Source organism: Lycorma delicatula, chromosome 5 (genome assembly GCF_047948215.1).
Source record: "Lycorma delicatula isolate Av1 chromosome 5, ASM4794821v1, whole genome shotgun sequence".
Lineage (NCBI taxonomy): Eukaryota > Metazoa > Arthropoda > Insecta > Hemiptera > Fulgoridae > Lycorma > Lycorma delicatula.
In genome coordinates this window covers 108,974,523-108,989,179 of record NC_134459.1, presented here as the reverse complement: position 1 = coordinate 108,989,179, position 14,657 = coordinate 108,974,523, and the positions used below count along the sequence as shown (strand labels likewise).

Genomic DNA, 14,657 nt, shown 5'->3' with positions numbered 1-14,657 from the left:
TTCTGTGACTAAATTTCCATATCCACTTCATGAGCAAGCCAAAACATACCTGAATCTTCAGATTTGAATTGTAGCTATAATGTTTTATCGGCAGATGTTTTGATGAGCTGGTCATGAATCTCAAATGGTAACTTAGCAACTGCAACACTGTTTTCCCTAAATGGATTCAATACCCATTTCCTCGAGAAATCATTTTTATCTTTCGGGAATACTCTGCCAACTGAATTTTTAGCTGATGCAAAAGCATCTTCATGCTATCCAAACTTTGGTGAATAATAGTGTCTTCTTCTTCCAAATTTTTCTCAATATAATCGGAATTGAATTGAAACATATCAAAATTTTTGCTTCAAAGGCAAATAATTCAGATATCAAGCTTCTTAATGAAAGCATGAACTTTGTCATTAATAAATTGTTTTTATCACATCCTTCTTGTAAACTCACATTCAAGTCATTTAAATGAGAAATTATATCAGTTAAGTAAGCCAACAGCAACATTTGCTCATTATTCTGTAAAAACATTGGGTTGGGATTGGAGAGTCGAAAAATATTATTTTTTTTTACTTTCTGGGGGTTATGCAGTTAAAAAGTTTGAGAATCACTGATCTAGTGGAAGAAATTATTAAATTTATTTTTCATTTTTGTGTTTAGTATTACTTGCACTTGAATGTTTTATATTTATACCTACATTCTGCCTTTTAAAAACTGAAAATGGGACTCAAAATAAGAATAAGGAGCTTCTAAATTACACAGTAAAGCAATAAACGATGTTGTAATTATGTGGAGATAGGCAGAATAAAAAGTTATAAAAATATATCTTAGATTAGAAGTAATATAATGAATTCTAAATGATTAAATGTAATAAAAATAAATAAATTTAAAAAAAAATAGATTTGTCAGAAATGGTAAGCTATAAAAGAGATTTCAAAGTAATAAATAAAAGTAAATACATTACTTATTTTTAATTATAAGATATAAAAGAAGATATATAAAATGATTTTTATCATTTTAAACAAGTGAAATTAAGATGTAATTTAGATTATCACAAAAGTTTTATATTTTTAAATTTTACATCAGTGGATTCAGAAATTCATTATTAATTTTTATTGAAAGGTTATTAAATTTTATTCAGAGGTTTAATTAAATCCAATAAAAATACTGTGGTTAGAAAATAACAGTCAAATGAGGAATTCTCTGATTGATTTTTCTAGGGATCGTTGCAAGCTGCCAGCTTCAAACAGGTCCTGAGGGAGAGGGACAGGATTACTTCAGCCAGCTGGGATTACGATGCTCCCAGATTACTCAACCTATCCCATTTCCTCATTCTGTTTGTAGGCTACTGTTTCTCTCCTCTTCAACCTCTCCTCTTCTGACTTACCTTTAAGTCAAACGCTATCTCTTTCTTTCTCTTGATACACATTCTTTTTTTTTTTTTGTTTTACTCTCTGATTGCTAACATTTAAAGTGTGTAATACATGTTTATATTACATCAGTACAAGTTGTATTAAATTTCTACATAATTTATTCTTATATATAAAAGAAATAATTAAAAATGCCTGTAGTTATTTCAATTTCTATAATTTTTATTAAAAGATATAAACTTTTAAATTACAAACTTTATAATAAAACGTTGCAAACTTTGTCAAGACTTTTTTAATTATCTTTCAACCATCTTCAGTGACTGGTGCTATTGTTTCTTCAGAGAGAGCAGCAAATTTTGTTTTTACTGGAGCCATTTATTTTAATTACGCTGTTCAGATTTATGTATCATTTCCTCCTCATTATTTATAGATGTGGAAATTAAACTGTGTTCTTCTTAATCATGTATACATGTACAGTACAAAAGTTGTTACAATTTAGTTGGCCAGTTAATAGCTGATATTTTATATAAATAATTTAACAATGTATTTAATTCTAATATTATTCATTCCAAATTTACATCTCATACTGTTAACATCTGTATACACTAAATAAATATAGACTTTTATTACTTTGGAATTATATATGATACTTTAATATTTGAATGAATATATATCAGATTATGTATATTGTGCTTGAATATATAATATACTTTTTAATGATTCCTTAAATGATGCATTGTTGAATATTATATGTAATTTATTGTACATAGATTTTTACAACAGTATGATGTAAATTTGGAATGAAATATATTAGAATTAAATACACTGTGATATTGTTATTGATTATATATTATATAATCAATATATATATTAAAATAATGTTGCCATTCTAAGAAATTACCTTTAAATGTGGGTCTATGTATAGGTTGTGATTGAGTTTGTTTAAATTATGTATTTGTACTAACTTATTGATTAGATAATTTTTGATTAGTAATATTAATTAAATGTTGTAATTTACATTCTACAATACTCAAGTCTAGTATATGACCAGAATCTAAAACCTCATATCAAATTTCAATTCAATTTCTGATTGAATAGTGTCATATTTGTTTTGCAATTCAATAAGATTTCTTATTTTAATTCTTAAGGTGGGAATATCACCTAATGAGGGATCATAATTGTGAATAAATGTGTCAGGCGGCCTTTATTAGTCCTATTTGTCTAATAAATTATTCCCTAACCATAATGATAATAGTAATAATGTGAATTATTAATAATTTAAATTAAATGTGAAATGAATTAAAAGATATTACAATAACGATGACAGTGTAAAATTATATGTAAAATAATAAATTAAAGATATGATAAATGATGTTGTAGATATATTTATTGAAATCCCTGGTCGTATGAAATTTGTTGTAAATGAATATTCTTGAAATTGTAGAAATTGTATTCTTGGTGATGTAGGTTATAACTGTAGATTTCAAATGATGATTCTTTATGTTGTATGTAATATCCACGGTTGAATGACCAAAAGATACATGATTCTTGAAATCTCTGATGATATCCACTATCCACAGCCGGAAGACCAAACACTACTATTTAGAATGTGGACAAAAATTTTATTGGATTTCAATTGTTTATTCATATAATATACTAGTAGTATGTGACTTACTATAATAGTAGTATGTGACTACAGTATATATTCTTAACTATTTTGTGTGCTTGTACATTCATAAACTTTAAATGCATTTATATGGTACTTCTTTATTTAAACGAGTATATGTAGAATATCAAGCTTATCATAAACTATCATGAGCAAAAATGTAGCGTAATATTTAAGAAAATGGTTTATAAAAATTGATTGTATCTGGACGGTGTACATAAAGTCAAATTCAGTCACCAAAATTTATTATCTTATGAATAACTCGTTTAAAAAATATTAAGTGATTACCATAACTTTTGACATTTAGTACTTCTTGGAAGCTCTGAACTGATAATTCCAGTATTTTCCAATCTGTGTAGTTAACAAACAACATTTAAATACAGTGGTTGAACCTTACTTAAAATTTTATAGGATTCATCTTCAAATTTTAAAATAGAGTTTAAAATAAATCTTCAACAAACTATTTCAAGACAACAATAAGAGTTTAAACCACTGTGTTGTTACAAAATGCCTAAGAAAAAACATTTTATAAATTTCAAACTCTTTTTTATTTTATTTTTTATCCATTCTATGTTAAAAATCGCCGATTAGAAAAGAACCAGATTCATGTACGTACTCGAAGCAGTTACTGTTGAAAAATTTCATGAACATAATTATCATGAATTTATATCATCTGGTACTTTTTCAATTCTCCAGGCTCTGAGACATATTTTGAGTAAAAGTTAAAACCATGTTCTCATAAAAAAAATTTTCACTAAAAAAAAAAGAACAAAAAACAAACTTATTTTCATTTTTTAATAATCAACAGATTATTTTACTATATTAGCCTATATTTGGGAATCTTATATTCACATTTGTAAGCAAATAGCTACTGAAAGTTTGGTGAAATATGGTATCCAATTAGAATGAAAATCAGATATCCATTATTTAAGAATCAAATAATTCATAAATGCAATTTATATCTGGTAAATGAGCAATTTGAAGAAAAAACATAACAGAGAATGTGACATGCCTTTTTTCTAAATTAAATAATAATCAACAATATTATTAAATACATTGTAGATTAACAAAAGAGGTTAAAAATATATTTAAAATGAAATTCCTAAAATCGTTTAGAAAATAATTGTAAATTGGTGCTAATTAAAGCAAAAGAAAAAATATTTGCTATTAATTTAAATACACTATCAAATATGGCAGTCCATTAATGTGTAATACTGATCAGAAATAATAATAATAATTAGAGATATTGCACCAATTCAACCTAACCAAGTAATAAACTAAAAGATCCAATTAGTTTTAACCTTATGTCATCGCCAGGAATATCCTTCTCTCTCTCTTTTTTTTGTTTAACCTTTGGAACCACCATAAGGTACTACTTCAGAGAATGTGAATGAGGATGATATGTATAAATGTAAATGAAGGAATATTCTTCTAATAGCAATAAGTAAAATAGTACATTAAACAAATATTGCAGCAGAAAATTATCAACATTAATACATCTACCATTAATTGAATAAAGATACTTAAAATTTTTAATATTTAATTTTTTTTTAAATGTAATAAAGGTTCCTGTGCTTGATTATGAACTAATAACCAAGGTAAGTAGTTATTTAAATTTACTGTAAAGGTTCAGCTTTTCATTATTAATAATTATTAAATATAGTTTGAACTTTTATTTTACAAGATTTTTTATTTTACTTTTTTTTATAATAAAACCAAATTAATAATACTCTTCCTTTCATTCGGAGGTTCTATGTTCGAATCCTGCTCAGAAATGGTATTTTTTACAAACTACAAAAAAATTCATTTCATTACCATCCACTGACAGTTGTTGTTACAAGGTACCAACCAGAATAGAACAGAATATAGATGAGTTAATTGCCGACGAAGTTTCTCTTGTTCAAGTAAATGATAAACATTCAATATATCTGTTCGTTGTATTGGGGGATCACATTGTAGGTAGATAATTTCGTCAATAACAAAAAAAAAATAACAACAACCACTTCTACCACAACTGAAGTCTTTTTGTATAACCTATAAAAATAATTTGGTTTAAGAGGAAACCCTTATTATGCCTCCATTGCCGTTTTTAATAAATCTTAAACCATTTAAAAGAAATGAACCATAAATTAAAAAAAAAAAAAATTATTACGCTGTCAATAAGTATTTAAATAATACTAATTCAAAAAAATTATTAAAAAAACTTGTGTTTTATTATGCATGTCTTACATAATTGCAATGTGTACTTAAATGTTTGCTCAAAAAATGTCCATATCGTTTTCTGATTTGTGACTTATATATTTAACAACTTCACATATTACTTAAATAATATGTCATGTATTTATATTTTAATTTATTAATGTGAACTTTAATTACTTATATTTTTTTATAATTAATCAGTTTTGTAATTTGTGGTTCTTCTTTCATTAGTTACAGTTTCCCTTAATCCATCCACTCAAATGCTGGGAGAGTTTTTTATTATCGTTATAGTAAATCGATGGAGTATCGGTAGAGAATAGATAGCATACCTATCCATTCTTGATGTGATCTATATATTGTGTTATTATATATAAGCGAAATATAAAGGATTTATTTATTTAAAAAAAAAATTACGAAAAAATATTATTTTAAATTTTTTGAACCTAAACCAATTCCGCTCCAATCGTGTATTACGAAATTGCATGTGGATTAGTTTTTTCAATTCTTTAATAACAAATATCTTTGATACTCTGTACTGTTTTCTTTTAGATTAATATTTTGTGTTATTTAAAATCGTACATCGATTAAAAATTTATAATTAAAATATATAATTTTCAAGGATTTTCGCTAACAGTAGTTAATTTGCTTTATTTATGACTTAAAGTGAAATATTTATGGGCGGAATATGAAATATGTACAGTACGATAATTTAAATTTTGCGTCGGACATAGAAGTATTACTGCTTTTCGATTCGAGAAAGAGCAATTTATAATTCTTGTTGAGCTCATACAATATAGCTAAAATACATTGGTGTCCCCGTCACGCTGAAAGATTGCGTCCATTTCGTATTCAATTTGGGGAAGAGTATTTCTTACCATTTCTGAGTAGACTGTCCAAACGTACCTCATTTTTTACGAACATAACATGAATAGTAGTTTGTATATATAGGTATTTTTTACTATAATAGTTTAAATTAATTTTTTAAATAATCTTGCTTTCAAAGTTAAATTTCCCTTACGCGTTATATAACTTTTATACTTGTACAATTATTATTTGTGTGACACGTATAGAATTTTAAGTAAAATAAAGTGAACGTGATTGACAGGAGTATTATTTTTGTCATCATGTTATGTTAGTTATGTCTAGGTCTACTTAGGCTTTAATATGTGTAAGCCTCATATTAATTTTAAATGACGGATACAACTTGTTTCAAGGATTAAAGACTGCCAAACTTTAACTTCGTGTACAAACGAGCTTAAAAGTTTTCAAAGCTCTCGGTCTTTATAAACAGTTTTAGTATAAAATAATTATTGTTGTGACTTTTGAATATAAATTCTTAACTGATAATTCTCCCTTACTTAAAAAAAAGAAAATCTAATGTTTAATGTTTTTGTAATTTTATTAACGATCGTAACAATACACATGAAATTACTTGTTAATTACTCATTTAGATTTATATCCGCGTTTAATAGTGTTGTTTATTTGTGAACGAGTTTATTTGTAAAAAAAAATATTACCCTTAATGTAAAAGTAGTTTTATTTGTTTCAGAAAATGGACCGAAATAAAGATGGGGTTGTTACGTTGGAAGAATTCCTTGAATGTTGCACTAACGATGAAGATATATCCAGATCGATGGCTGTTTTCGATTCGGCTATATGACAGTCCCCGAGGGGAGCACGACCCCCACCCTCATGGACCTGAGTTAATAGCTAAATAAGTTTAAAGATAAAACAGACATATTAATTATTGAGTAAATGAATAATAATTAACTGGTGATAATAGCACGTCCTCTAATCCATTATTTAATAAAATTATGACTATCTTGTTGTTAATAGTATATTTACCATTACATTAACAAAATTGAATTGTATTTTAATTATAATAAAAATAATTGTTATATATATTGTATAATTTTTAGAACATGAACGTGTTATAAACGTGAATATGAAACAGTTTGTATTGATGTTTAGATATCAATGTGATTCTATTTTATCTATAAACAGCGCCGATTTCATGCGTGTAAGTTTGAACCTGTTCCAGTGCCCTAAATATTACTTTTCCCAACTAACTAGGAAACAATTATCTTGTAAATAAATACTGTGTTTCTTGTATTCTTATATAAAAATAAATTATGGAGGGAGTAGTCCTTTTTTTCTTTAATTAGCATATTGAATTTCTTAAGTTTGATTAAGCGTTAAAAAATATTGAGCAATACGGAATTCGCATGCAGCAGGCCAAATTTTATATTTTTTAAGCATTTTAAAATTGGATAAAATATGAACTTTTGAAAATTGTCGATTAAAATTTAAAATTCACGCAACAATAAATAAAAAATGTGAAAAAATCAACTACAGATGAATTGTCTTCCAGGTTTAATTTCTTTTCTGAATGAAAGACTCGAATTACTTGAATATGACAGGAGGTTAATAATCCCTATCTGTGTTTAAATTGATTTTATGTATAAAATGCAGTTTTATATTAACTAAAAATAAAATTGAAAACTTGTTATTTCTTACTGTTTTTTTGTTAAATATTGTTGTAATTTTTAATATAAATTAAAATCAATAAAAATAAATAATTGTTATATTTTAATTATTAACTTCACTGTATTGGAAAATTCTATTATTAAACAATCATAATCATTAGACGCTACGGAAAAAGTATTATAAGAAAAAGAAAATCTACAAAAATTAAGTATAAAAAGATAATTTAAAAAAAGTAAAAATAATAATAAACATTATTATTAAGGAAGGGATAACAGTTTTATATTCTTATTATTGCAAGACTCCCTTAAAATTTTATTCATGTGGATATCTCTTTGTTTGGTTTAAAGTTCATGCTGTATATCTTTCTTGAAATAACTTATCTACTCCGTAAATAAAAATAACTTGGTATATGTTGTGGGCGAATTAAAAAATCAGGCTTATTGCAATGCGCCCTGCTAATTGGAAAATTAAATGTATTTCCATTGCTTATAATTAATTATAATCTAGTCAAACTTAACCTTCGCTCGCTAACCTAACCAGCGAGCGTAGTTTAAGTTTGGTTGTTTTATATTTACAATTTCTAATTAGTCGCGCGCATCGTAATAAGTCTGATTTTTCAATTCCCCTACGACATATAAATGTTTATTGTTATTCTAGAATCCCACCTAAAATACTTGTTTCATAGTGTTTCGTAAGTACCATTTACTTGTTAATTATTAACATTAGTTGTTATAATTTCTTAATGATTTTTTTAAATTAATTTTTAACATTCTTTTTATACATACTTTTTCCGTAGTATCGACTGATGATTAATGTTTAACAATCAAAATGTTCATCTTAGTTTATAGTTTAAGAATAATTTTTGTAAATTATTTTTGAAGAGTAATGTGGTTTTCCAGTTTATTTCAACAACCATTCAACGTAGCTATTTATGTATATATAATAGTTTATTTTCTGCATGCGTAATAACATTATAAAGCTGGCCTACTCAAATTATAGTAATGTATAAGTTAAAATCTAAATAAAGTACGCCGCTGTAATAATAACAATAATATACTAAGGTGCAAAATAATAATAGTAATAAAATACGTAAGGCACAATAGAGATTTCATATGCGCAAAAAAAAAAATATAATTACATGAGACTCATACTCTTATATCTAAAATAAACACCTGCTTTATATGTTACATATACGCGTATGAGTCTCATTTCATTTCTAAATTTATAGTTCGTACAGTCCTGTCGCAGTAGCTGTTTTTTATCGTTAGTTTACTAGAGACTAAACAATAACTGCCTTTTAGATCGAATAATGAAATGGTGATATGTCGGTCTGTATGCGAGTAGGGAGATGTGACTGACAGATTACCTTTGGTAGTACGTGCTCTCTCATAGTATCAGTGGACAGAAAACAAGCCTCGTGAACGTTAGGCAGTGCTGTTTGATGCGTAATTCAACATTTGTATCGATTCACTTTACTGATTAAAAGTTTTTAACTGATTAAATTCGCGTAGTAGTGACATGCAAGTTTTCAAATTATTTCTTTGTTTGTCATTTTGTTTTAACCAAACAGTGAATTATTTTAATGTGTATTTGAAGTGATGAATTTGTTGTTTAACCTCATTTCAATTTCTGAGACGTAATTAGAGCATTATTAAGGTTAGTTTTGTATTTTTATTAGTTTTATGATAATATATTATGACATATATTGATAATACGGTACTTACGTATTAGCCCCTCGACCAATAAATTGCAAACTTTTGGGTTATTATTAATGTCACCCGATATAACCGTCATATTATCATTTTTATTTAACCTTTTTTAATTTAATCTACCTTGCTTCGCTCGCTAACCTTGACTAATTAATACAGTAATGTTTTGAGTATTTAAATAATATATTCAATAATTATTACAATTATTTATTATTTGAATAATCAAAATATTACTATTGATTAATCGAGGTAAGCGAGCGTAGGTTAAATTATATCTATAATTATAAGCAATAATGCTTATATTTTTAATTTGTAAATTATGTAACTTTGAAAATATTTCAAAGTTACGGGATCATTTATCATTTTGGTTGTGGTCGACGGGCTAATACGTAAGTACCGAGAATACAATGCGAATTAATTAATTTGATTATTGTTTGTCTTATTTAGATTTCATTATTAAAAAAGTTAATTATATAAGAATTTATTCACTTAACGCACAAAACAACACGCGCGCATGCACACGAACACACACACACACAGACAAAATATATATATTGCGATGATATATATTTAAAACGAAACTTATTTTTTTAACTGTCGTCAAGTTATGAAAAGTCAAACATTTTTAAGGTTTATATTTAACGGGTTATGTTACTTTGTATTAGGAATAGTAAAAACTAATATACGTTTGTTTCATATTCATAATTTATTGACTGCAACGTAATGATAACAAAAAAAATTATCCTCCAAAAAAATTATTTAGTATGAAGGTAATTATTTTGAAATGTTTAATTAGGATGAAGCTATATTTATTGTTAACTTCGTAATTAAAAGATATAGAGTGATATTTTCGACAGAATGTTTGAATTTTACCGGTTTATTATCGTATGAATGTATAATTTATGTAATGTTTAAAATTAATTACATATTATTAATTTATTACATCTTATTAAAAAATGTCTTTCAGAGTTGTTTAAATGTTTTTAAATAGTTTTGTTTTTCAAATTATGTTTTATAATAATTGTGTTGTGTATATATTACATTAATATAAATAAAGTTAGTTTTATCGTATAGAATTTATCAACTGTTATGATTGTTCGATGAATAATAAAGGATAATTTTTGTTACTATAATTTCTATTTAATATTGTTCTACGTAACGACAAAAAACAGTGAACAAGAGAAGTCTATTTATCGTTAGTTAAAGTCTATATTAGGTTGTTACATTTAATCAGTTGCTCTTTTTCGAAATTGTTATAATTTAATTATTTGCATAGTTTAATTGCAGTATCATAAAATTATAACTTTGCATAGATTTTCTGTGCATTGAATTGTTTTTAATCAGTAAATCAATAAGACAGACGTCGAGTATTTTAACGCAGTTATTGCAATTTGATTAATAAATAAGAAATTACTTTTTTTATTATTTTGAGTAATCGTTAAATCGTTCATAGTTAAAGAATAATTTAAATGTATTCTTACAAATCATTTTTTCTTAAATATTTAAAAATTTAATTCGTAAATGTTTTTGGTCCTTTATTAATTTAATCTTCCTACTGAAAAATAATAAAAGAATTTCCGGTAATTATATGCAGTTACGAATTTATACAGTTTCAGTTCTTTATACTTGCGTACAGTTACAGTTTTTATGAAATGTGGAATATACCTAATTCAGAACCTGTTATTCGTTGCAATTGAAATTATTTTTCGGAAACGCTTCTCACCCGACGTAGTCCTCGTAAGTTACATATTACCGCACCCAAAATGTCGTTATTTTGCACTAATGGTTAAATTTGCTTAAGGTTAAGTTGGGCAAAAGTCTTGAATTGTGACTTCATCGACGATAAAATTTATAAAAAATGTATAAACCAACCTAATCTTAATCTTGACCTAAATATAACTAAACTCAGTTAAATTTCACTTAAACAAAGTTATTTATTCCGTAAATGATGTATATTATATTTGTATAGTGCTGAATTACGAAATTTTGGGTGAAAATATTGTGTAACTTATAAAAGGGACGTAACTCCGATGAATAATTTCAATTGTAACTAATAAATCGGGTCTTAAATAAGGTATATTCAAAATTTGCGGTGAATCCGTAACTGTATAATAATTAACGAATTTCAAAATTTTAATATTTTCTGAAATTACGGAGTTCTATTATAGACTAATAATTGTAAGATATTAAAAAAAAAAACTATGGAAGTTGTCGAATTAAAGTGATCGCTGACTAGATTTACAATTAATATAATACAAATTTTATAATAAAATTGTAAATTAACTAAGTTTTAATATGCTTTTCAAAACAATTTGTTAACGAAAATAAAATAAATTTTAAATTAACCAAAAATTTTTACAAAAAGAAGGATTTAATTAATTTATTTATACGTAATTAAAAAAAATGAAATTACTGATAGTCCGCCAAACACCAATTCTGATGATTTAAAGGCATTTTTTCGATAATATTTAAAGTGTGGTCAACATAATTAAAAATATGTAACACAAAATTATATTTTCGAACTTATTTAAATAGCAGTTAAATTTGATAAATGTGTTCATATTAAGTTCTGGTATGTTAATTTCTGTTCCGGTAAGTCTTCTTAGATACTTTGTATTCTTAAAAACATTTTAGTACAGGATTTTATAAATTAATCAAGTAAGTTAAATGTTTTACAACTTACAAGTTTATAATAAATAAAACATCAATATATCGCTACTATTAAAATGAGACAATAAAATACTTTAATTTTTGTAACGTATAAGAAGGCGGCGTATTGTTGAAATATTTACAGATAATTTTATTTATATATATATATAAAAATTATTTCATATAAGGTTTTTCTTACAAATTATTATAATTTTAAACAGGGTTTTGTATTTTTGTCAGCTATATAATTTTTACCAAGCTTTGTAATGTTCAGCTAGCTACAACGTATAATTATCCTCCCGAGTACCCTTTAGAAAATCAACATTAAAAAAAAAAAAAAACTCTAGTGAGTAAAGGCAGCTCCTTATATTATCTTCCTCATCATATAATTCCTTTATATTATCTGTATACTTCATAATGAAGTTTATACATGATTATGGATCATCATGTAAGTAAAGTAAAAATATTAGATTAGGTTTTAGGAGGAATAGTGGCCTGTCTTTACTTGTTACGCAATTGAATAGCTAATTTTTTTTTGTGCTACCCCAGATATGAAATTTAGATCAAGGATCGTACGATAAACAGAGTTCCTTCTACCTTAATAAAAAAACATGCCTCATCGACTGTTAGATGTCAGATGATCAGCACAATATAAAAATTTCATTTCATAACCATAATTATTCATATCCACAATTATGTTATGGATTGCATAATCTGTGAAATTAAAAAAAAGAAAAAAATTACATACTAAGTTGTAGGCTGTACTAAATTGCTATCTGAATAATGTAACTCTTAAAGAAGTAAAATATTATATTATTTGAGTGGTTTCTTAAAGAATGACAAAATTTTGAGAACCTGATTTAAATTCTGTACGTAAGTAACACAGCGTATTAACGCAGTTCTTACTTGAAATCCATCGAAATCAGATACTCTAAACAAAAACGTTCTGTTAGTTTATTTTATAAAGTTACTTTGCTGCTCTATATTTACTTTACTTTTGCTCTTAAATAACTCCATCACAGTAATGGATCCTTGTACGCTGCTCCTTTCCTGTATTTTATTCTAAAGCCTATGATGAAGTTAACCGTCTGTTTAGTGCAAGGGTTACTTCCAAAGAAGGATAAAATGATGAGACGGGTAGAAGTACTTCTTTTTACATTCAGTGGTACACAAGAGGATGATGTATTAAGACCGCAAATATTGCCTTTAACTGTTTCCCGTCAGAAAGTTATTTATTATAGTTATAAATTCTCATTTACATAATATTGTCAATCGATTCATTAAATTGTCAGTCGTTTGCCGTAACAATCATTTATTTGGTTAAATACATTTTTAACCTGCCTAAGCCAGATTCAGACAATCACTCAAACATAAAATTCCGATCTACTTCTGAAACTTGTTGAATTACTTCAAATATATAAACCTGTTTCGATTGACAAAAAGTGAAAATTTAGATTTTTTGTTATCTTCCTGTTCGTAAATTTATTTTAAATATCGTATAATTGACCTTAGCTGTAATTATTAGTTAGATCTATACATGCGATTGTTCATTTAAAGCGTGTATTTTTTGGGACATCTAGCCGAATTCCTTTGACATAAACTCGGAAAACTGGTTGTAAAAAACAAAATAATCTAATTAACTTAATATGCAATAGAAGAATACAGAAAATGTTTATTATCCTTTTGAAAAAAAATTTATTCACGATTTAATTTATTGATTGATAGTTTTTCTAGTGCTTAAACTAAAACCACATTCCAGAACTACTATTTTAGTAATAAAACACAAGTTTCGGACCGAAATAGGAATTAAAAGCTGTAAAAAAAAAAGTTAGTTAAAGGAAGGAAAACCAATAAAAATCGTAAAAAAGTCTGATTTGGTCATTAAAAAAAATAACAAATATTTCACTTGAAGAATATAATGATTGACTGTTTTAAATGGCGGGTGGAAGTCGAATGTGGAGATGAAATATAAGAAGAAAAATTATATAAGTAATTTTTTGTAGAGGAGCAGTTTCCTTTTTAAGGAAAAATTAAAAAATGTAACTTTTATTCAACGAAGTTTTTATTTATAGCTTCATTTTAGAAAAATTTTGATAGGTTCTACCTTACCTTATCCAGCTTGACAACCTATGATGTGTTTAAACGCTCTAGCATAATTTTCCTATATTTGATTTGAGTGTTATTTTCTGTCCTTCCTAGTATTGTCATAACATTCGTAGTTGACGGCAGTTTTGGAATAGAGTGCACCCTCAATTTAAGCGTAATTGTTTTACGCCATTTCAGTTATACGCAGTTAGGAAAATTATTTCTGAATACACGATAGGTTTCACTTATACGTAGTCACACGGTCACTATAATATTTTCTAAAACAGACTGCAATACGGTAGTGCAGTACATATTTCGATTACGAGATTAAATATCCGTACATTTATCCTGTACTCACAGGAAATGCCTATGGGTTATTGTAATGACCAGTTCACTGGTTTCACAATCATCGTTCATTTGCAGTTTACGTGGGCCTGTGTACAAAAGCACTGCGTTAAATACGTCTCGTTACTGTTATTGAGTTTTAGTGTGTTTTGTAGCTAC

General features: G+C 26.3%; 1 protein-coding gene across 4 annotated transcripts in view; it reads left to right on the top strand.

The window, feature by feature from the left end:
- The window catches only part of LOC142325295 (A-type potassium channel modulatory protein KCNIP1-like), a 698,781-nt gene extending 690,918 nt beyond the window's left edge, over positions 1-7,863 (top strand). For 3 of the 4 annotated variants that reach the window (XM_075366854.1, XM_075366849.1, XM_075366850.1), the window contains one exon: positions 1,209-1,992. In XM_075366854.1, coding sequence (XP_075222969.1) covers positions 1,209-1,370 — 162 coding nt within the window. In that variant the 3' untranslated portion in view covers positions 1,371-1,992. Of the gene's footprint in view, positions 1-1,208; positions 1,993-6,772 lie in introns of those variants that run through there. The other variant, XM_075366851.1, reaches the window with a different exon arrangement.
- Positions 7,864-14,657: the final 6,794 nt, after the last annotated feature.